This window comes from Saccoglossus kowalevskii, chromosome 4 (genome assembly GCF_978046115.1).
Source record: "Saccoglossus kowalevskii chromosome 4, keSacKowa6.1, whole genome shotgun sequence".
Classification (NCBI taxonomy): domain Eukaryota; kingdom Metazoa; phylum Hemichordata; class Enteropneusta; family Harrimaniidae; genus Saccoglossus; species Saccoglossus kowalevskii.
The window spans coordinates 8,564,177-8,590,028 of NC_140644.1; the positions used below are offsets into that span (position 1 = coordinate 8,564,177).

The 25,852-nt window shown below is 36.4% G+C and overlaps 1 protein-coding gene and 1 long non-coding RNA gene across 2 annotated transcripts in view; both read left to right on the forward strand.

The window, feature by feature from the left end:
* The first annotated feature begins 5,756 nt into the window (after positions 1–5,756).
* LOC102809444 (uncharacterized) overlaps positions 5,757–25,852 on the forward strand; it is a 51,598-nt gene continuing 31,502 nt past the window's right edge. Inside the window, exon 1 of the mRNA XM_085498220.1 lies at positions 5,757–5,792. Coding sequence (XP_085354346.1) covers positions 5,777–5,792 — 16 coding nt within the window. The 5' untranslated portion in view covers positions 5,757–5,776. The remainder of the gene's footprint in view (positions 5,793–25,852) is intronic.
* On the forward strand, positions 15,582–17,175 carry LOC146746597 (uncharacterized). Its single transcript, XR_014929147.1, has 2 exons — positions 15,582–15,695; positions 16,944–17,175. It is a non-coding gene; the product is annotated as an uncharacterized LOC146746597 (long non-coding RNA).

Here is a 25,852-nt window from a genome sequence, read left to right on the forward strand (position 1 = left end):
ACAGCAGGTGATACTTCATGTCCTCTGCAACTGCTGTTAAAAGATCGGATGATGCAACAACATTGCTCATTCTGACTTTCAACTGTTCATTTGCTGTCTGTTGGCCAATTGCCTTGAGCTGAGCTCCCATGTTTTCAGTTGGGACATCATGCAATTTGTCTGATTTGTCTTCTTGGCAAATAACACACATCTCTTTGTCAAAAGTGCTACTCCTGGTACATGTAGGTTGTGACTTGGAAGTACATGTAGGTGCAGATTTTGATGGTCGTTCTCTTTTCTTTTGTTTTACGGCACTTGCATTTCCTGTTGATTTTCCTTTCTCATATCTGATTTTTGCTCGTTTAATGTATGTTTTATTTGTGAGGTCTTTGTAACAAGTCTTGTGGCACGAAACACTTTTCCGTAGCAGATCATCAACAAACAAACCACTTAAGCGATCCTTTAATGCAGAGAACCCTGTTTCCCCATATGAGCATCCAACATCAGTTGTATTAATTAGTTTTGCTACTGAGGACAAAGAAGGATGAAGCACATAGTTTGTATAATCTGTTTGTCTGCTGCTCACTTGACAAATGAAGCAAAGTTTAAAATCCACAGTTTTCGACTTCTTTTTAGATGAAAATTCTGCCATGTTGGTTAATTATGGATTCTAAGCTACATTGTGTTTCCTGTGGGCACTTTTTTCCTGCAAATACAATGAAAATATATTTTTATATGCATATATGAAACAACCTTATATATCTAATATGGAACAACTGCATCCAGCAACTGCATTGAAGGTAGTTTGCTACCATTTGAATTTAATGTCAGATTTCCATAATATTTCATACAGTACTTATTAATTCATAAAGAAAATTTACCATTGAATCCTATGGGAATAATATTTCATCATATCTCAAGATTTGCACGGTGACATATGATGAAAAAATCATATATAATAACCTTGGGTATACGAATTATTGTCATGAAATATTAAAACAATTTCTAGATTCAAAATATGATTTTTTTTATCAAATAATGCTTTACAATGGTTTCCTATGGAGATATTTTTAAAATGGATTTTTTTTATATTTTATGTAGTTTATCTCTGAAAACATTTCTTCTCTAAACTAAAAAAAAGTTAATTTATTGTTCACTAGTGTCATAATGAATAATTATATATCAATTTGGATATAAAATATTGTGATAAGATTTTGACCCCTAGAAATGGTAGCAAACTACCTTGAACATTGATTTTCAGGGCGCCATATTTAATTTTAGATGGTAGGTCTGGCTGAAACTTCACAAAATATAAGATTATCTAATGTTCCTTGAAATTTCCACGGAGTTGCAGTTGCAATGTCTCTTCTTAGAATTTTAGCTGCTTTAATAAGGACCTTCACATCTTCCCTTAGGTTATTCGGGTCATTGTCAAGAGCACCGGCTAACAGGGTTTCCTTGGACTTTGTAGAAAGTACTTGTTCTGGTTTGGTTTTGTCTGGAAGTCTGGTGAAATGCACATCATGGATATTGTCCAAAATTAGTTGCTTTAGGTATGGTATATATCTTGGATGATCAGGCAAAGGAAATCTGTTTGCATCTAGCAAAAGCACATATGATTTTTCAATTTCATTCATATTCAAAACAGATTAACGAGTTGTGTTGTTAATTTCCGTTTCTACCATGTCAAACATCTCAAGATCGGACATTAACTGTGCAAAATGAATAGGATCTTTTGATAGTTGCCTGTTAGCCTTTTCTATGTCTTGCTTTGCATGGCTTAAGCACAGCAGGTGATACTTCATGTCCTCTGCAACTGCTGTTAAAAGATCGAATGATGCAACAACATCGCTCATTCTGACTTTCAACTGTTCATTTGTTGTCTGTTGACCAATTGCCTTGAGCTGAGCTCCCATGTTTTCAGTTGAGACATCATGCAATTTGTCTGATTTGTCTTCTTGGCAAATAACACACATCTCTTTGTCAAAAGTGCTACTCCTGGTACATGTAGGTTGTGACTTGGAAGTACATGTAGGTGCAGATTTTGATGGTCGTTCTCTTTTCTTTTGTTTTACGGCACTTGCATTTCCTGTTGATTTTCCTTTCTCATATCTGATTTTTGCTCGTTTAATGTATGTTTTATTTGTGAGGTCTTTGTAACAAGTCTTGTGGCACGAAACACTTTTCAGTAGCAGATCATCAACAAACAAACCACTTAAGCGATCCTTTAATGCAGAGAACCCTGTTTCCCCGTATGAGCATCGAACATCAGTTGTATTAATTAGTTTTTCTACTGAGGACAAAGAAGAATGAAGCACATAGTTTGTATAATCTGTTTGTCTGCTGCTCACTTGACAAATGAAGCAAAGTTTAAAATCCACAGTTTTCGACTTCTTTTTAGATGAAAATTCTGCCATGTTGGTTAATTATGGATTCTAAGCTACATTGTGTTTCCTGTGGGCACTTTTTTTCTGCAAATACAATGAAAATATATTTTTATATGCATATATGAAACAACCTTATATATCTAATATGGAACAACTGCATCCAGCAACTGCATTTAAGGTAGTTTGCTACCATTTGAATTTAATGTCAGATTTCCATAATATTTCCTACAGTACTTATGAATTCATAAAGAAAATTTACCATTGAATCCTATGGGAATAATATTTCATCATATCTCAAGATTTGCACGGTGACATATGATGAAAAAATCATATATAATAACCTTGGGTATACGAATTATTGTCATGAAATATTAAAACAATTTCTAGATTCAAAATATGTTTTTTTTTATCAAATAATGCTTTACAATGGTTTCCTATGGAGATATTTTTAAAATGGATTTTTTTTATATTTTATGTAGTTTATCTCTGAAAACATTTCTTCTCTAAACTAAAAAAAGTTAATTTATAGATCACTAGTGCCATAATGAATAATTATATATCAATTTGGATATAAAATATTGTGATAAGATTTTGACCCCTAGAAATGGTAGCAAACTACCTTGAACATTGATTTTCAGGGCGCCATATTTAATTTTAGATGGTAGGTCTGGCTGAAACTTCACAAAATATAAGATTATCTAATGTTCCTTGAAATTTCCACGGAGTTGCAGTTGCAATGTCTCTTCTTAGAATTTTAGCTGCTTTAATAAGGACCTTCACATCTTCCCTTAGGTTATTCGGGTCATTGTCAAGAGCACCGGCTAACAGGGTTTCCTTGGACTTTGTAGAAAGTACTTGTTCTGGTTTGGTTTTGTCTGGAAGTCTGGTGAAATGCACATCATGGATATTGTCCAAAATTAGTTGCTTTAGGTATGGTATATATCTTGGATGATCAGGCAAAGGAAATCTGTTTGCATCTAGCAAAAGCACATATGATTTTTCAATTTCATTCATATTCAAAACAGATTAACGAGTTGTGTTGTTAATTTCCGTTTCTACCATGTCAAGCATCTCAAGATCGGACATTAACTGTGCAAAATGAATAGGATCTTTTGATAGTTGCCTGTTAGCCTTTTCTACGTCTCGCTTTGCATGGCTTAAGCACAGCAGGTGATACTTCATGTCCTCTGCAACTGCTGTTAAAAGATCGAATGATGCAACAACATCGCTCATTCTGACTTTCAACTGTTCATTTGTTGTCTGTTGACCAATTGCCTTGAGCTGAGCTCCCATGTTTTCAGTTGAGACATCATGCAATTTGTCTGATTTGTCTTCTTGGCAAATAACACACATCTCCTTGTCAAAAGTCCTACTCCTGGTACATGTAGGTCGTGACTTGGAAGTACATGTAGGTGTAGATTTTGATGGTTGTCCTCTTTTCTTTTGTTTTACGGCACTTGTATTTCCTGTTGATTGTCCTTTCTCATATCTGATTTTTGCTCGTTTAATGTATGTTTTATTTGTGAGGTCTTTGTAACAAGTCTTGTGGTACGAAACACTTTTCTGTAGCAGATCATCAACAAACAATCCACTTAAGCGATCCTTTAATGCGGAGAACTCTGTTTCCCCGTATGAGCATCGAACATCAATTGTATTAATTAGTTTTTCTACTGAGGACAAAGAAGAATGAAGCACATAGTTTGTATAATCTGTTTGTCTGCTGCTCACTTGACAAATGAAGCAAAGTTTAAAATCCACAGTTTTCGACTTCTTTTTAGATGAAAATTCTGCCATGTTGGTTAATTGTGGATTCTAAGCTACATTGTGTTTCCTGTGGGCACTTTTTTCCTGCAAATACAATGAAAATATATTTGTATATGCATATATGAAACAACCTTATATATCTAATATGGAACAACTGCATCCAGCAACTGCATTTAAGGTAGTTTGCTACCATTTGAATTTAATGTCAGATTTCCATAATATTTCCTACAGTACTTATGAATTCATAAAGAAAAATTTACCATTGAATCCTAAGGGAATAATATTTCATCATATCTCACGATTTGCACGGTGACATAAGATGAAAAAATCATATATAATACCCTTGGGTATACGAATTATTGTCATGAAATATTAAAACAATTTCTAGATTCAAAATATTTTTTTTTTATCAAATAATGCTTTACAATGGTTTCCTGTGGAGATATTTTTAAAATGTTTTTTTTTTATATTTTATGTAGTTTATCTCTAAAAACATTTGTTTTCTGAACTAAAAAAAGTTAATTTATTGATCACCAGTGCCATAATGAATAATTAAATCTCAATTTGGAAATAAAATATTGTGATAAGATTTTGACCCCTAGAAATGGTAGCAAACTACCTTAAACATTGATTTTCAGGGCGCCATATTTAATTTTAGATGGTAGGTCTGGCTGAAACTTCACAAAATATAAGATTAGTAGTTATAGGGAAGTTGTCATCCATGTGGGAATCTCTATTTGCTCTTTTACAATAAATAGATGGTGAAAAACATATTAGAATCAGATTTAGTTCGCTCGTAATGTCCAATTTACCCCCCTTTTTGTAGTGTGGAAGCCATCTTGGATTTCAGGGTGTCAGAAAGAGAGAAAAAAGTGACACCCTATTTTTTTCTTATGTCTATATAATATTCTAACAGAATCGGGTGAGATTTTGCTTTTACCAAAATTAATACACGAATGTTTAGTTCATGACAAATGAGTCTACACTACTCGTCATATTTACGAAGACCGAAACGTTATAAAGAGCGTTGTTCGTTGCCGGGCGTTGTGTTCAATGTGGTTTCCATACGACGTATACAGTGCGTGTAAAATATGATTTAAACGATGACTGTGGGCGTATTTCCTGCAAAACAAAACAATGTATCTACAATCGCAGGCACCCATATCGAACACGACGAGCCGAACAACACTGTTCAGAGATATGGATTCGCACGTTTGTTTGGTTCTAATTATAAGTCTGTATTAAAAAAGAAGTACGGGCTAGTATCATTAATGTATGCGTTCCGTTCGCAGTCTGTGTCTCTTGTATTTGTGGCATCCAATGAAAACGGTCGTTGTAAAAAGCATGGTTGTCCCCGTTATTCGGAAAGCCATCGGTGTCACTGATTGGTTGAGACACACAACCGTGTGTTTTTGTAATTCAGTCACTGTAAGTTGCGGCCACGTCTTCACGTCACTCGCATCCAGCTTGTCTTGTTTTCCAGAGATTCCCCTCGCCTCAGCACATCGTAGTATAGTGGTCTCATGCCTGATATCAATTGACAAACACCGAGTGCGGAACAATCTAGTTTCAACAACCCGTTACGGTATCTCTCGAAGTTGTCAGTACTAGCAGGCTGTATCGGTGTGTGGCGTTTGTGATCGGCGATGATGACAGAGCTCGGTAAGTTCTTCGTATTTATTTTAACCTGATCCGAGGTTTTGTGTAATGTGTACTAGTCAACGGCCTAGATTTATCGGCTGAGCGGTGCTTTGATTTTTGATATTGTTATTTTAATTAGTATATAGAAAACGCGTCTGTGAGGTTGTACATCTGGTCGTACACAGTGTTGTTGCAATTAGGTATTGCGAAACAAAACACCCACTGACCCACGGAGACAATGAACGTGACTGCATAGGAGAATCGCAATCGGTAACCACATTTGTTTTTGTTTCAAATATTTGTCAAATCTCGTATCTTGCAAAACTTTCAAAGTTGATAATTTCATTTACATTACGAAGTGTACAAGAGTTGTCAATGCGGAGGATGATGAAAAGCCAGCGATCTAAACAAATCAATAATTTTCATAATCATGTATGCTTTGCCGTTATAGTTTTGTCTAGAATGGTCTTCAAGGCGTGTGGCTCCGTTCACTGAATTTACAGTCAAAACACGTACATAGGTTAAATACATTGGAACTATAGGTTCCGCCGTGGTGCGTGTGTTCGAATTATTATTGTAATTATGGCTGATAGTTTGGTTCTGCACGATTTCTGCATGTTCGGGGGCTGGCGCGACTCTTAGGCGTTTTTTTTTTAGAAATACGATTATCCTTAAAGCATGCGTCATTGCACATGAAAGTACTCTTGTTGCTTGAATCCAGTCCTTTTGGAATTCCATAATGTGTAATCGATTACTAATTGGCAGGTCAGGTCAATTAGAGCGTTAACACGATAGTCACTGTATACATGATTACATTCGCCAGTCTGAAGAACAATTAGTTCGACGTACAGCTCCGCCATCGGTCTCACTGCGCTGTGTTCTATGTAACGTGTACAAGGCAAGTAAAACATCTTATTCACGATTTAGGCGTTTAAACGTGTACAGTTTCCAATGTTTGTACACTGAATGGCATTTTTATGATATATTTATGTTATTTATGATTTTTTTCGACTTCGATTGTTCATTCGATTGTTCATTTTTTCATACGTCGCCGTGGAAATGTTGTTTGATTGTTATCACTGATGAGGTGGAAATAACGTAGCCCCTATTCTTTATATTTTAAAGTGTGTGTCCTTGTCTGCTTCATGGAGGTGGGTTTTTGTGGGAATTGTTAAGAAGAGTTGGTTCAAGTTCAGGAATGGAAGAATAAACCGCGTATGGACTGCAATAGATGACTTTATTGAACGAACTATGAATGAATCATGAACGAACAAGACGAACCAAAAACGAACTGAAGAAGAGACGTTTCGTCTCCTATTTATATTATCAAAGTAAATATTGGCGGTTTGTACGTCCAGATGAAGTTTTGATATCAACGGATCGCACAATTCCATCATTTCCATATTTCAGTCATTCAACTTTGGCTAATCGCCAATTAATTCGTCGATCCGTGTCGCTGTGCACGAGAACTATATCACCGACTTTAACTGAATTGTCCGTTTTGCCTGTGTTATCATGTCTTTCACGTAGCGCGGTAAGGTATTCGGATACCCATCGTTTCCTGAATTGCGCGTTTAATTTAGACATGTGAGCATAGCGGTTCACGATATTAGGTCGACTTCCGAAAGTCGGGTCATTGAGTTCGTCATCTTCTACCGTAGCATATGACAATGTAGTCAACGGTCGGCCGCTTAATAGATGTGATGGAGTAAGCGGGACATCATCTTTATAGTCGGATGAGAGATACGTAATCGAGCGGTCATTCAAAACTGATTCTACTTCAGTTACTATTGTGTTGAGCTCATCGAATGTGACGTATGCGCGACCGAGTACTTTCTTGATTGAAGTTTTGGTGATGCCGATAAGACGTTCCCAGAAACCGCCGAACCACGGTGCACGTTTCGGGATGAAGGACCATTGTACCCGTTTGTTAGCAAGATATGTTCGAACGTCGGGAGAATCGAACAATTTACGTAGTTCCTCGGCCGCAGATAAATATGTTGAAGCGTTGTCAGACACCATTGTACTAGGCAGTGAACGTCTAGCCGCGAATCTTCGAAATGCATAGAGAAAGGTTTTAGTAGACAAGTCGGGTAATAATTCTAGATGTACAGCTCGCGTTACCGCACATGTAAACAAACAAATATAAACCTTTGTTTCCTTACAGCTTGTGGGTGTCCGGATGTAGAGCGCGCCGGTAAAGTCTACACCAGTGACACTGAATGGTGGTGTCATGTTAACTCTGTATGATTGTAGAGGCGCAGCGACTGGTGCTCGGAAAGGGTATCCATTAACTTTGCGACAAGTTACACACTTTCGAAGTAAATTCTTAACTATTTGTCGAATTCTTGGGATCCAGAATTTCTGCCGGACATGTGTGACGGTAGATTGAACTCCACTGTGGAGTACGTGAGTTCATGATAATGAGATCCGTTGATCGATGATGAGGTGGTAGTAGGGCTGGAAATTTGGTTGCCATATCGAGAGGCGCATTGTGTATTCTCCCCCCACAACGTATCATACCTTGATCATTCATGAACAGTTTCAGTTGCTTCACCAGTGGTCCTATTGTACACTTTTTCTTCCGTAGTGATTCAATAATATCTTGATATTTCTTAATTTGGACATCCTTGATCCACATGTGTTCCGCGTAATTAATTTCTTTGCTGGTGACGTGCCCGTTTTGTTGAGGTTTGTCCCGCTTTAGGCGCGATATGAATCGTAATACCAGTGCGGATACGCGAAGCAATATATTGAGTGAGCTGAATCGGTCTGCATCAATAACTTGTGAAATACCAACTGGGGTCGATTTGGCGCTTATTGGCGAAACGTGATGAACCGGGCTGTCAAATAACTTGCAAATTGGCCAGTTACCTTGCTTTAACCAAGTCGGTCCATTCCACCAGATGACGGCTTGCTGAAGTTTATTGTCAGAGATACCTCGCGTCACCAAGTCGGCGGGATTGTCGAGAGTAGGGCAGTATTTAATTACGCACGGAAATTGGTTAATTTCTCGCACACGGTTAGCCACAAAGATTGGTAACCGTTTGTCTCTTTTCAACCAGTGTAAGACAATTTGGCTGTCTGACCACATAATGTATTGTTCAATGTTTATCTTTCCTTTGAAAGCGTCGAACACAAATCGTAATAGTCGCGATCCAGTCAGAGCGGCCATCAGTTCGAGTCGAGGCAACGTGATGTCTTGTTTCTGTGGCGCGACACGAGATTTGGCAATAACGAGAGATGAATGCATGTCACGATGTAAATAAACGGCTGCACCATAGGCCTTATCACTAGCATCGACAAAAACGTGGAGTTCGTAGGGATTGTCCGTATTTTCCATATCAAAGTGTTGGCGTTTGATTGTTGTCTTGGTGACGGCGCTTAAATCAGTTAATACATCTTTCTATTGTCGATGCATATCGTCGCTTAATGGGTCATCCCAGTCAATGTTGTTTTTCTACAGTTTCTGTATAAACAAATTCGCTCCCATGACAACGGGCGTTAAATATCCAAGCGGATCGTATAAACTTACAGTGTCTTGTACGACCTTTCGTTTCGTAATTACCGACTTGTTTTGTATACGTGCACTGTCTTTCTTATTGTAGGTAATTTGATCGGTATTAACGAGCCAGCGAATTCCAAGAACATTAACATTGTTGTCGGGATTCAAAGTTCCGTCACTGGCCGAAACAGCGCGAAGTTTTTCTGAGTTGGATGACCACGATCGTAGGTTGAATCCACCCGATTTCATTAAGCTGTTTGCCTCATTGTAATAATCCAGCGCTTCGGCTTGGGTAGTGGTTCCACTAACAATGTTGTCAACGTATATATTTTCTTCGAGATCGGATGAAGTATGAATTGATGCGTTGGATTCTAAATGTGTTTTCACAACTGCATTTAAAATAAACGGTGAACACACTGCGCCAAATAACACTACCTTGAAGCGATAAACTTTCAAAGCGCTTTCTACATCGGATGGGTTGGACAACCAAAGGAATTTGGTGAATTCGCGATCTTCTTTGTTGAGTCGAATATTCAGAAACGCCTTTTCGATGTCACTTGTCAGTGCGATATCATTAAGTCGAAATCTGAGAAGTATTGCGGACAGATCATTGAGTAGAGGTGGTCCGGTTTGCAAACAGTCGTTAAGACTGGGTGCATCGATTGACTGTCGACAGCTGCAATCGTAAACGATTCTAATGGGCGTTGTCTTCGAATCTTTTTTGACTGAACGATGGGGCAAGTAATGTCCGTATGAATTGTCATCGTCAATCACTTCTTCTATGAAGTCACGCATTTTCTGATCTTCGATTAATTTATTATAAGTTTGCAGCAGATCGGGTGGTAGACGGCGTACCATTGCAGTGTTCTTTTTTCTGCAATACGATAGTTGGTCGGTAGCGGTGGGTGTTCTGGTTTCCAGGGGAGGCGAGCAGTATAGCGGCCGTCTTCTTTCATGAGATGAGTGTCGCGATAACGTTCAAAATCGGTTTCCTTGGAAATGGGTTGGGGCGCTCTTTAACACCAATGCTTTCTAAGTCCCAGAAACGTTGTAGAGTGTTTTCTTCTTCAATGGAGTTCGTAGCTATGTGTAGAATTGTGGCGTCAATGGCGTGATCGTTTGTTTGTCGGGAATCAGTCGGTCCAGAAAGTAAATACCCGAGTTTTGACGAGACAACAGTGGGGCCTGGTCCGCGTAGTATGTGGTCTCCAACTATATCCCAATAATAGTCCGCGCCAATTAAGATGGACTTTTCAAACGAGTCAACTTCTGATGCAGGATGGGCGAACTTGAGATTACGAAGATAGGGTAAATCGTGTAAGGATCGATTTACTAGGTTTTTCGTAGGTGTAGAAATCTGTGGTATCGTTAGAGCGGAAATGTTCATTTTTTGACCATTAATCGTGTGTAACGCAAAAGTAGACACATCAAACCATCGAGTACGTGAATTGGTGTCTCCAAAAGTACTTAAGTTGGTTGCTTTTTGCCTGTCTGGTTTCAAGTTCAACTTTGGGTAAATCGTCGAGTCACAAACGAGCGGGTAGCGCAGCGCCTTCATCAAAGAGAATTACTGCTGTAGCCATTTCTGATCCGGCTGACACTTCGGCGACGGCAGTCTTCAGTAGTACTGGTCCTTTGAAGGGATTAGCGGTTGCTGTAAAATTATACTTATACTTTATAAAACACGTAAAATTCCCCAGGAGGAATTAAAATGGTTACATTTACACTAAACAAAACTAGAATAATACAAAACATTAAGACTAAAGTAATCATGGTTAAATAATAATAATAATAATAATCGAAATAAAAAAAAATAAAAAAAAACTTAAAAAAAAACATGAATAGTAATAAATCCCACTAACAGCAATAATAAAGGTAGAAGAAACCATTGTTAAAAAAGTAATAACAATAATGATGCGTTAATGCATTAAGGGTTACACATTTTGGGGGTGTTGCTGTCTTAAGTCGAGGGCAGTTTTAATGAATTGTCCGAGTGTGATATGAAATGAGGTAAAATTATAACTCATTGTCAGTGCAAATTGTTCATTAATTGTAAAATTATTAATTTGTTTCTTACATTTCTCAAATATTAATTTTCTTTGGTCATTGTAAAATGGACAAGTCATGATGAAATGTTGTTAGTCTTCTATTTGTTTTTTTGTGCAAAGTTCACATACTCTTTCTTTTACATGTGTTTTTGGTTTGGACTGTCGTCCTGTCTCTATTTTAAATTGTGGTTGCTTAGTCGAAATTTACATAATGCTTGTCTTAGTTCAACATTTTTCAGTGATATCAAATAGTTTTCTAAATAAATTCAAATTTATTTTTAAATTTTCTGTATGTTCTCAATTTATTACCCTCTCGATCATTATTCAATTCTTCTTTCCAGTACTGTTTAAATTGTTTTTCCAAATGTATTTGTACATTTTTGTTTTCAGCAGTTGTTGTTATTCTGTTCAAATTAATTTTGTCACTTTCATTGATGTTTTTTAATTGTGTCGTTATTGCGATATACCATTTACTGTTCATTTGCTTGTTTAGTATTGCTGCTTCTTTAATTAGTACGTTAGGCGAGTTTATTGCGCGGTTGTAGTATTTGATCATTTGTTTTTGTATAAATAAATGTAGCGGATATTCACCCAATTCTCCGTATATTGCCATTATGGGAGTGTTTCTCTTGATACCGAGAATAAATCTGCAGAAATGTAAATGGATATCTTCAACTTCCGATTTATAAGAACTCTCATGGCCCCATATATCACTGCCATATGTCAGAATAGGTCTTACGAGCCTATGGAATAGGGACATCAATGTTTTTATATTTATATTAGGATTTTGTTCCAGTTTCCCTATTAAAGATAACATGGCCTTTTGACCTTTACGTTATAAGTTTTTTTATGGCTTCTTTGAATTTCCCATTTGGGCTTAAAGTGATACCAAGATAATTGATTTTTTTAACAATATCAATTTCTTTGCTTTCATAGAAAAATGTGTTATCTTCTAATAGTCTGTTCGATTTGTTGAAAACCATAATTTTAGTTTTTTCTGTGTTGACTGATAGTCTCCATTGTTTTGTGTAGGTGGATAAGTTATCTAAACAATTTTGTAAGCCGGTCTTATTTTCTGATAAAATCACTATATCATCGGCAAATAGAAGACTGCTAATTTTACTATCTTTTATTGTTACACTCCTTTGTTGTTTTGGTGTGATCGCTATGGTACGGGTACTTTGTGATTATTGTTTTAAGAATGACAAGGTTATCGGTTGTGCGGCAGCCTTTTTTTAAATCCAAACTGGTTATTAGAAAGAATGTTGTTTTTGTCCAGAAATCCTGTTATTCTTTCGTTGAGTATACTTGAGAAAAGTTACCCGAGACAGCTCGATATTGCTATGTCCCTATAGTTTGCAGGGTTTGATTTCGCACCGGATTTAAAAATTGGAACTATTAAACCAGAACTCCAAGATTTTGGAAATATGCTTTTGTTATATATTATATTAAACAATTTATGTACTGCGTTTAACAGATAAGGTTGGGCATTTTTTATTATTTCATTCGAGATCCTATCTTCTGCTGACGCCTTGTTATTTTTTAACTGTTCGGTCGCTTTTATAATTTCGCTTTTTAGAATTGGTCTATTGAGTTCAGTGTTATTATCCAAATGGTGTTCCACTCGATATATTTCAGAATTTATTTCATCGTCTAAATCAATTTTATTTATGTTATACTCAGAGGATGGATTTAGTAGTTTATTAATATAAGATAACCATTCGTTAGGCGCTACCGAGTCATTAGTGTTATCAGTGTTATGCGTATTTTCATTACCCATTTGGCGCAGCATGAGTCTGCGAAGTCGGTTGCGAAGCAACGCGAGAAGTAGGTGGAGATTCAGACGTAGATGTTGTAATCACTTTACAGAGTGATGTGTGATGTCTCTTCTTACAAATGCGACAGCTGAATTTCGATTTACAATCACTTGCCCTATGTTTACCTAGGCAATTGAAGCAGAGTTTGTCGCGTTTTGCTATTTCGTATCGTTGGTCAGCATTTGTTACAGTACGGCAGTCGTTGGGCGATTGTGAGTCCTTACAGTAAACGCATAGTTTCGGTTGACGGTACTCAGTAGCGCGACTTCCTGTATAGAATGCGGCTGTCACGGGAGGTGCTGAGGGGAGTTCGCGTTCGTTGAAATGAACAGGGAGTATCGAACCAGCTTAAAGTGCGTCTATTTCGTGGAGGATTGCTTTGCGTAAATCCGGCAGACTTAATTCTCTGTTTCCATGGTCCCGCGCTATCTGTTTGCGTACGTTGATTGGCAGTTTTTCCATTATAATAGGAACCAATAAATCGCCGTACGCGTCTTCTGTTTTTCCAAGGGATTTCAGTCCACGCACACAAACTTTCGAGTGTATCGTGAAAGTTGCGGAGACTTTCTATGTTTGAAGATGGCTGAGGTAGATCCCACAGCGATCGCATATATGCAGCAACTATTTTATGCTTTTGACCATATCGTTGTTCAAGTAAATTGATAGCGTGTTCGTAATTGTCGTTTGTCAAAGTTAAACCGTCGATTGTGCTAGCTGCTTCGCCGGTTAGTTGGGCACGTAAATATTGAAATTTCTGGATAGTATCGAGGTTTGAATTGTCATGGATTGCTGAATTATAAGCGTCTCTAAAACTCACCCATTGGAGAATATCGCCGCTGAACATCGGTAGAGAGAGCTTAGGTAGATTGATAGCACTTGAAGATCTTGACGGTGTAGTTTGTGCAGAGGTGACGTTTCCGGTACTGGGACTTCTGGGGTTGCTCGATTGAGTCTGTTTTCGTAATTTTCTTTCGATGAATTGGCTTACTTTGAATTTCCTGTCATAGATGTCGTTAAGATAATCATCTAATTCGATTATCGATGTAGCGAGGTCGTCATCTTTTGTTGCGTCGACTATCTGCTTGTCTAGATTAGCTAGGAGTTCGTATTTGGCGTGTAGTAATTCTCGGGTAGCGATGATTTCATCTAAGAGATCGTTGTTACAATCTTGAGGAAGCGTCTTGATGATTTCTTCGGCTTTTCTGAGGAGTTTTGTCATTTGACCGCGGTGTGCTGCTCGGGTACCTTTGAGCTTCGGTAGACGTGTCGCTTGAGAAGATTCTGCCATCCTGTATCCTGGTCTCGGCACCAAAACAATGTGGGAATTGTTAAGAAGAGTTGGTTCAAGTTCAGGAATGGAAGAATAAACCGCGTATGGACTGCAATAGATGACTTTATTGAACGAACTATGAATGAATCATGAACGAACAAGACGAACCAAGAACGAACTGAAGAAGAGACGTTTCGTCTCCTATTTATATTATCAAAGTAAATATTGGCCTTGTTCATGAATGGTTACGATGAATATGGCCTTGTACATGATTGGTGAAAAGATAAAGGAGCTGATTGGTTGAAAATAAAACAATCTCATTGGCTGGCTAAATCTCAGTCAGAATCCTAAATTGTACTCAAGCTCAATTTTCCGACAGTTTTTTTAACTGCAAATGTTGTTGATATAGCTTAATTGTTTATGTTTCTATAACACTTTTGTTCAGTTCGCCGGCATTTGGCCGTTTTGACGACTGTATGCCTTCACTGTTGGGGTTATTTTTATGTTGCCATTTAGATTTGTCTGAGCGACTTTGTAGTAAGGGTTTCTGTGTCAAAGGTGACAATTAATTTGTAGAATGCCTGGAGATTACCCACAATTTTCGCTTATTAACATTTATTTCCTTCGTTCGACGGAAGTCTGACTACGTAAACGATCAGTTGAAGCAACGCCAAATTTAATACGTGTCAAAAGTTACAATTAATTTGACGAATGTCTGCAGATTACCCACAATTTTTGATAATTTACATTTGTGTTCTTCGGTCGGCGAAAATCTGAATACGTAAAGACCCAGTGAAGCGGCGCAAAATTGTGGAAGAATGTATTAGATAAATCAACCTTTTGTTTTACAAAACGGCTATGTACATTTTTAGCCTTCGCAGACGAAGTCAGCCGAAGGCTTATAGATTGGGTTCTGTCCGTCCTTCCGTCCGTTCGTCTGTCTTTTACCTCTTATAACTTTGATATGCTCTGTCCAATTTTTTTTCCTAGTTGGTGCAAATGTAATTCTCAATGCCATACATATGCACGCCAAGTATTTTTTTGATTCGCCAAAGTTTCATTGTGTTTATCTGTGATTTTCAACATTTTACTTGTACAAGTGCCGACATTTGCCGGAAAAATCCGAGTTTTAACGACATCTCGCAAGAGAACTGGCATACCGTATTGCGCATGCGCCAGTCTAACCGCTGAGGAAATCGCCGTCGATTTCGTCTGAGGATATTGTATTCCGGAACTGTATCTTTCTTTGCACAAGGCTTACATAGATTAAATTCTATCTCAAAGGTAAGAAACTGTGCTTATGGTATTTATTATGAACTTTGATTTATCCCTTTGCGTCCTGGCTTTAGTGAGAAACTAGCGATCGCACAGTGTCATACTTTGCCAGAAAAACAGTCTTGCTATTAAATCAAGAACTGGTTATGAAACGAGTAAATCGAAAGTTTATTTTGTCATTTAGGAGGCTTGGGAATAACGTTTGGCATATAAAATACTGGAATAATAAAAACGTAAAAGTTTAGAACACGCTGATCGTGTTTCTGTTATGTACGATTGCTATTTCCGGTGTTCATTGGCAACTGCTAGCAGATTGAAACTTGGTTTCGTGACGACATATTAGACTAGAATTATCGCGAAAACACAAGTCAAGTTCGGCCAACCGTGACTGCTTGAAAGCAATGATGAAATTAAAAAGTACTGTAATTCAATATCAATGAATCTATCATCACTTTTAAATTACCTTTGAAGTAAATATGATACCCGAGTGCGTTACTACACTCGTGACCGGGACCTCCATGTTCCATGCGGTGTTGAAGTTTATCGGTAAATCGAACCTCTGTCAACAGAGACACATTTTCCCAATCAGCTATTTATTTCGGTTCTGAAGTCAGGGTGGCAATTTCAATGTTTAGCTACCATAATTTATCTCCATTACGGACCTCGATTGAGATGGATTTAACGACGGCCATGTTTTTAAGGGATATGTGAAACAATATTAGGGAGGGGGTCAAATTCACGTAATCCTCAATTTTAATGATGTTGACTTAATAGTCATACTTTTTTTTCAAAACTCCGGATATTATTGTATATATTATTTTAATACAACTACAATATGTTAATTAGTATGCAAATTATCAGCCAATCTGAGACAATGCAATCCAGTTCAAAGGAAATTTGATATACACTTAGGTTACATGATCACTACCTCTGCTGATTAGTTTTTTATGCACTTCTATCTGCTTTTATATTAAATGTATTTTTTTGTATTTTTCTCAATAGTTTTTTTGTATTTCTTTTGATAGCTTGGCATTCATTTGGTTCAGCTCAAGTGACATTTTCGGCATATCCCTGGTCAGATTTTAACGACATTGAAAACACAAGTACTCTGGCTATTTGCACATACTTAATATTTTATTTTTGCAGAATCCCGTACTAAAAAGATTCAAATATCCTTTTTAATTAAATCTAACAGCCAATGGGAGCAAATATGCTACAATCTCTGCTTACTTTGGGCTAAATGTTCTTTTTTTTCAGGTGCAGAGCCAGATTTTTTTCTCAGAAAGCAAAGCCACTGGAACTGCATGTATTACAAAAACATACCAGTACTATTCACTGCGTGTCTGACAATTGTATAAAGTTTCGCAGGTCCTCTTTTTTTTACTTTGAGAAGTTCTGTCAACCAAAGCATAAATATGTGTTTCTCTGTACATAAAATTTCACACGATTTGTTAATATTTATGTATGATAATAAAAACTTGATAATATATTTCTGGATTTTTGCACTTTATTTGTATCATTGTCGTATGAGAAGTAATCTTGTCCTTATTAGAGATATTGAAACTAATCCAGGGCAACAAACTAGTTTATCCAAACAGACACAACACTGACATATTTGCAGATCTGATTTGTATACTTCCTTGTCATTTTACCTGTTGTACTGGTTTGATGCTATCTGGTTTCCTTGCTGAGAATAATGCTGACCTGGATGGAGAGTGCTATAAACTTGAAAATACCATAGAAATCACGTTTGCCAATTTATGTCCATGCAACTTTAGAATGACAGCTAGCGAAGGCAGTGTCATTCATGACTTGTATTTTGTGATATACACAATTTGTTTACGTACATTATGTGTTTCTGGTTTTACTTTTCAATTTGGCACCATTCGACTGCTCTGTTAATAGTGGCCGCGCATTGTACTGCCGCCAATCTGTCGAAATAAGCTGTACGTTGACTCGCTCATATGAGTTTTGTATGTGGCATTGGGTGTTTATTCGCGTGTCGATTTGATTTTGTTATTTTGGTTCAGCCCTAAAGAGATAAACATTTGTGTATTATTATTGCAGTGTTTCCCTTGATTTCAGCTATTCTAAGTGAGAATACTGTGCCATACTGAAATTTTCAAATGGTTGTTGAAACAAATATTTTGGCATGGTATATATAGTATATTTTGTTGTAATATTTTACAAGTTTTTTAGATAACATTTTTTTTTCGGGGATCGAACCAGTTGTTGATGGACCATATGATGTAAAATCTCTTGGAAAAATGTTGATCGGGCCCGATTAATTGTTGCATGTAGTTTCGGATAAAGTATGTGGCTGTTTAACAGTCATAGCCTTAGCAATATTATTATTATTAATAGTGCTAGTTACCAGGGGTACATTATATAACATCTTTGACATCACCTGGTGGTGTAAATTGAATATCGTTTTGACAATCGGAAACAAATGATATACATGTTCATCTGACGGTGTTAACATTTAAAAGTATTAATTAATGTATGAATAACAATAATCTTACAAAACTCCATTCTCGGTTACTAGATTGAATTCAGTTCAATTTAATCTAAAGTTTTCTGACAATATTCACTTCTGTAAGGTGTTTTATTTGTTTTGGGAGGAGTCGATGTTACATGTTGATAATGCATATTATTATTTTGCGATAAAAATATAACTGTTGGAAGGATCAATAGATATAATGTATATTTATATATAATGATTGTAGATGATACTAGTTCTTGGTAAATATTCAATATAACCAGACGTCTAATTGACGAGGATTACAATTACCTACTCCCAATATATGCTTCTTTTAAATTGCTGTAGGCAATAGCTTTGAGGTCTGTTTTAATGATCTTGTAATCATAATACTCCCATCTAAGAGGATGGCGGACCCTTTTTCTGACCTTACTAAACATATATTTCGTGATTTATTTTTTTGTGAGATTATTTTAGTGCAGTATCCTCTTTTGCTAGTCTCCAACTGATCAGTTGCTCCCACTGTAATATCTGCAATTTATATTTGGCTCCTGAGAGCAGATCGCAAATTGGAGGCACTGTCGAATCGATGTTTGTCAACAACTGGACAATTTATAAGCAGGTTTTTTATGATGATTTCTAGACCTAGTATTTTGTGGTATAATTATGCGAATAATAATTTGGGATTTGCACACTGTTTTACCATGATGATGGATGATAAATACGTGATGATTTTAATTTGTATCATTTACCCGCACATTGACTGAAGATATACATGTACGTTGGGCCTCACTTAGAAAATTAATATCTTAGTCTTCAAAATTACAGTGACGGAAATTTACTATATCTTCATTTGAGATCAACAAAACAGCAGTTTTAAATTTGTAGTAGTTATTTATATTATTTTCACCTATTTGATAGAGCTAATGCCCACAATACCAACAACATTACTCGCACGTGACCTAACTAGGTTTCAGTGTGTTACACTTGTTACAGGTCTCTGGTGTTAACTGGAATATTGAATTGTGTTTGTAGCTTCGAGTGCCAACAAACCTGCATCTATAAATCAGTATGCTATAAAGGTATCTGCTACTTGATCTAATCATGTACATGTTTGTTATTCGCATGTGGCACTCATGTCTGAATTGCTCCAAGCAAATGTGTGTTTGGTCAAATTGATAGTCATTATCCGTTACGCATGTAGAAACAGTAGCTATAATTTAGCGTATCTTCATTTTATTTGTTTTCAAATTATAACTTAAATACATTTAATATGCAAACTCGGAGGATATCATTCGGTTGGAAATTCTTTCCCCAAATATAGAATGCATATTCGCGCCATTGTCGTGTTCTTCGTATAAAAAGCTCTTCCTATTTCTTGTGAATGTAAACATTACAGAAGCAAATCGTATGTAATTCCTTTGCATTATATCAGTACTATCCTGGGGCCAGTAAAAACAACCTCTCAAGTAGTATTGTCCAGTCGCCTATTGTCGTTTATTATTTGTAAAGAATATTTGTTAAAAAAAATAAATGCACAAAACGACGATGCCACTTTTAGTTAAAAATTTACAATTTATAGTTTAAGTTTATGGCTGTGATACTGGTCATTTGAGTTATTCCGGTTTCGATCTATTCGTGATTTTCAATGAGTAAAAGAATTTTAAATCATACATAATGCTAGTAACTGTGATTGCCGTAAATGTGATTGCATATCAACAGTTATATTTAGTGTGTCTAGGAATACTACTAATCCTGTTCAAATCTCGCACAAGCTATATCCGGCCACAGCTATTTTCCTCGTGCTCAGGGTGGAAATAATTATCAAGCAATTGTAAAGGAAAAAAGACCGTGTTGTTCTACGTGGGAAAATTTCAAAGACAATCATCTCAATCAAAGGTTGGCCAGCGGAAATACCAGAAAAAAAGGATGGTTCGATACTTCGGTCAAATTTTCAATTGCATTTGAAGGCTAAAATTATTGTGATATCGTCAATTTGCACATGTTTATTTCCATATGGGCTACAGCTGATTGTTTCGTTACGGACAATTTATTTTTAATTTTTCTGTCGTGTTATTGATCATATAATCATATATAATTCTTGAAAGTTGCACAAAACACGGCCAGACACAAACCATCTAGATCGGTGTTGGTCAATAAGTATGAGAAGCGGGAACTTCTCCCAGTTTCGCAACTTTTGTTGGTGATAATTTGTTGATGTTTGCCATGTAGATACATTTTCCCGCCAATTTATGTTGACCTCTGATAGTTCGCATCATTTACCATTGAGGAGTTCGAGGCGCGCCAATAAATCGATAATTGGATTCTCGCAAATAAACTGTGTTTCAAGTTTACAGGTTTTATTTTAAAATTGCAAACCACCGCCTCAACGAAATATGACGAGGATGATGGCAATTCCTGCTGAGATACGACAAAGTGTCCGTATCACATTTTTTGCCAACCGTTCAAACTTTTCAAAGTAGAGATTCAGGTTCAGCGCTCCATTATTATTTTTGTATTCAGGCTGCTTCATATAGTTGTTCAACAACAAGTTGTATACACGATAACTATTCGTAAACAAACTCCGGCATTACCAAAACACACAAATAGGCTTAATGTACAAGACGTTTAGTGAACAATGATTGGCTAATTTCCCGGGGGGGTTCACTCTATATGCTGTTACTACCCCATGTGCGTTCCAAATTTAGCGGGAAAGCGGGGTGTTTTCACCTTCTAGAGCGGGCCCGCGCGGGAGGCAAATAGGCCCCCTTTAAAATGCTAATGTCTGCAAATAGGCCCCCTTTAAAATGCTAATGTCTGCAAATAGGCCCCCAGAAATAAACTCACAGGGTTGCTGCGCCCGCTGTAGGCCCTCTCTTGCAACAACCACTCTCATACATCGCCCTAGGCCCCGAATTGGCGGACCCATAGCCCCGACTAGGCCGCAAACGTCCGCCTGAACTTTCCCACCGAAACTTACCCGCCACTTCCAACACGAGCATACGGAGAAGGCTTAGTATTGTAATCGAAGAAACGAAACGAAACAGGATAACACACCTAATAAAAATTGAACTGTATTCAATGAATATGGGTTTCATATGCTCAATATTTACAAAATATTTGCCGAAAATAATAATATTTAATACGTATATGGCTCGTTTCGCTAATTATAGATAATCAAAAATCTGTAATCAGCGAAACCAGGTTCTTACTCGTACAAAATTTACAACTGTCGGTGGAAACTTGACCAGTATATTTAGCTTTCAGAGGTGTATATATAATAACATAAAACATTGCCGAAAATATCGGGATTTTAATTAGTAAAGTTTCGCTAATCAGATACTAGTAATCGAAATCTGTAATCAGCGAAACAAGGGTCTGACACGTACAATATTCACAACTGTCGGACGAAATTTGACCAGTATATTCACCTTTCAGTAGAGTATATAACGAAATAAAACATTTGCCGATAATAACAATATAATCAGTGAATGGTTCGTTTCGCTAATTACAGATAATCGAAAAACAAGGGTGTGACATATTCACAACTGTCCGACGAAACTTGACCAGTATATATATATATATATTTATTTATTTATTTATTTATTTATTTATTTATTTATTTATTTATTTATTTATTTATTTATTTATTTAATACATCAGGGGCTCACTAATAAGTAATTAGGAGCTGCAATATAATTATTGGAAAAAGCACATACTAAATAAATGAAAATTTTAAAACTTAATGGAAGTAAACAAACAAAAAAATCATTTGAGCTTAAAGTTAAATACAGGAAATAAATCTAATCTACATAATCTTTTCTATAATCCATGGCATCAATAAGAAAACTTTTCACAATTCTATCAATATATTTACCTTTCAGTTGTGTATATAACACCACGACTGAAAGGTAAATATACTGGTCAAGTTTTGACAGACAATTGTGAATATTGTACGTGTCAGACCCTTGTTTCGCTGTTGTTATATTTACACTACTGAAAGGTGAATATACTGGTCAAGTTTCAACCGACGGCTGTTAATATTGTACGTGTATTGGCTGATTACAGATTTTTGATTATCTGTAATTAGCGAAACGAGCCATATACGTATTAAATATTATTATTGTCGGCAAATATTTTGTAAATATTGTGCATATAAAACCCATTTTCACTGATTACAGTTTAATTTTTATTTCCCGTTTTGTTTCGTTTCGTCGATTACAATAAGCCGCATACAGAAAATCATTCCCCGGAGTCATACACATTTCTGAAACTTCCTTCGCGCCTCGGTCTCATTCGCATTCAGCTCCTGCTTTTTTCAGGGTTCTCTGCCCTGTATTCATGCCAAAGTCACTCGAAGCTGAACATAAAATTGCGCAATGATATCTGGTGGAATAAGATCCTAGCAAAGTCGTGTGCATTGTGTATTAAACTATAAAATAAATGATGATATTCACAATCATGTCAATAGTTCTCATCTTTCTTCATCTAACAATGAATGACACCAACATGAGTTGCATACATAGTAACTTGTTTGAGTTGATCACACTCCACTTGATTGCAAAAAAACGGCAGAGAATGCTCGCAATATGGGGTAGAATGTTCTCAATATGTGTCTGAAATAGGGGGTGTTTTTTTCTTCAATATGTCTGTTCTAGGGGGTACTAAATTTACATTGCGTCCGCAATAGCGGGTATGGTTTGTCAATGTGCTGCCTGCCCTAGGGGCCTATAGTTTTTTAGCAAGAACGCACATGGTGTAAGGTTTTAATATAGAGTGACCCCCACCCCGAGGGGGGGGGGCTAATTTATGCAAGTATTATAGTCAGTCAGGGTATAAGCGTCAGTAAATAAATTTCAATTCAAATGTAGCGACTGTGTCTATCAGTTGGTTCGTTTTTAAATGTTTTCTGTTTTCATATCATGTAAGTTATTTGATTTATCTCCAACATTATATATGGAATTTTTGATAGCATAAAATGTCTGATAATCTGTCTCGTAGCTAACACGTTTGCCCAAAGGCAAGACACAGAAGTGTGTATATTTAAAAAAAAAAGCAGATGAAAACTTGAGTAGCTTTTTTTGTTGGACCACCATGAAGAAATAAAAGCAGAACTGGTTATCATGCCCACTCTAAAACATCGGTATTCAAGTGTAACTTGACTTGTTTCGAATATGTTCAACTTGTGACAGGTTTACGCAATTTCAACATGAATATTGTTTTCAGTTTTGGTGCAGATTGAAATCTTTGATTGAATTCGAACTTGGGTGATGTCCCCGGCGGGCATTGTCAAGTTGTATTTGAATGTTCAGCCAGAAAGTTTCAGTCTTGGGCTATTCTGTAGCTTTCAATATTTAAACTGCAGTGATTATACATTTTCTGTTGTCAAATTGAGGTATGGCCTAATATTTTATTATTAGCAATATATATATATATATATATATATATATATATATATATATATATATATATATAATGTCAAATAGTGGTATTTTAGTCACATGCTAATATACTAGAAATTGGTGAATATTTGATGAAAGGGATCATCGATCAAAATATGTGACTATGTGACATTAGTTATTCTTAAATCGGATTAAGGGTGAATTTAAGTGTAATTTTGCAAAAATTCGCCCTTCAAATGTCCCAACAGATAAGTCAGTGTCGAAAAAGAAAGTAATTTGTAACTCGTCTCTCATTTCTATGTGGCAAATAAATAATAATGAGAGCACACCACTGCGAATATAAAACCTTTTTTATGTGATATCTTCTTGTGAGTCGCTTCATTTAGTCCCAAGACAAAATCAGCAGACAGCACATAGTGTCTGCAGTAGAATTAAACAAATGTAAGTTTTGGTCACAGCCGATATATAGAATAACACATTTTCTAGTTGTAATTACATAACTAAAATCACTGTTTTCCTTTTATTGACCTCTATATCCTTTCTGCTTTGCACATTTTGTTTTAACGAGCAGATGGTTTGTGTCGACTGTTCAGTCTGTATTTTACATTGGCTTGTCGTTAATGATGATTTTATCGATTCAATTGACTGAATTATTATTCGGTAATTAATTCCATAGTGATAATTTTGGTAGAATTGAATATAATATGGCAATGTAGAGTCTAGCTGTTTGCTGCTTCTTTCCGCTCAGTTTATACAGTTTTTCTGAATCGTCACAGCATTTATAGCTCAGCATTGTTTCCAGTAAATTTGACAAAATTAAACTCGTGATAGCAGAGCTTCATATTAACGCTCTGTTGTCGTATTAGGAGATTTTAGATATGTCGCTATTTTGTTGTAATTCTTGTCAGTAAAAGGCTTGTCAGCATCGAAAGCCTTTTGTTATAGTAATGTTTATTATTCTTATTCTGCCGTTTTTTTGTTGAAAATTTTCAAATCTCTTCTTCTCAAAGACAGGTTGCCCACTTAACTTGAACCTTTACAGACACAATCTTTATTCAGTTCTCTAAAACGTCAAAGTTTCCGATCCGAATTTGACGTCATTCGGCCGCCATCTTTGATTTACTAAAACCAGGAAGTGCTTGTTTGCACCAGTTTCTGAGGGTCTAGGATTTCAATTTCCTTATGTAGAATGAACGGCATTCTAGATAAGTGAAGAAAAATGAGCGGCATTCTAGAAATGTGAATAAAATAACTTATCATACATAGATCTATCTGCTGAATAAATATGTCGCACAATAGCCCCCTAAACACCAATAATGCTCTATAACAGTTCACAGTGCAATTTCCTGATACTTGTCAGAAATTTATTGCATAGACGTCCAATATTAAAGTCGAAATTTATATGATGGAAGAATACTGGCTAAAACACGTCCTTTGGCGTTTCTCCCATGTCGTTATTCAACGGAATAAAGCTAACAGATATAAAACATTTCTGCCCGTGACCACCTGAAGTAGTGACAACAAAACCTGGAATTTAAAGAAAGGAGAGCAAGAGATGTATGCTGAAAAGGTGGACTGCCTTGTACGTTTTGGTGTAGTTGTCATAGACTTGCCATCTGATGGACTTAATTATCATACGAGGAATAAAGCACCAAAGTATGATTGAACACAACACGATAATTTATAACTCAAAAATGTGAATTTCGTTCATCTATCCCTTCTGAATTAGTTTTATTTATTGAGTATCCATTATTCTCTAGGGTATAATTATTTGTATCTTCGAATGCATATATTGACTTGTTATATTTAATTATACATCTGTCACCGTAACGTTACAACGTGTCGTAATGTTGCGGTATTTTACGGGGTATTTTCATCCTACCTTATTGGGAATTGCGAATTCCAAATATTGAATGATTATGCGCGTAAGCGTCCTCTAATAATAAAAACGTGGCTGCCGCCAGGGTTTGACCGGACTACACACAAAGAAGTTCGCTGATTCTGTTTTGGATTTCGGCATTCCGAAGATGTATCCGTGAGAGAAAAAGATGTATAATAATAACAACGTTATTACGAGAATACCTCAAAGTATGCACTCACTACGCGTCGGTCGATACTTCAGATGTACTGTCGTCGTGCATACTTTGAGGTATTCTCGTAATAACCTCATAATATTTATATATTGAATTATAATTACATTTATTAATTACATATTTGCGTTTTGTTATTGTGTGTGATAAAATGTCACCCCACAGTGCATACCAATGTGGCAACAGTGTGTAGTA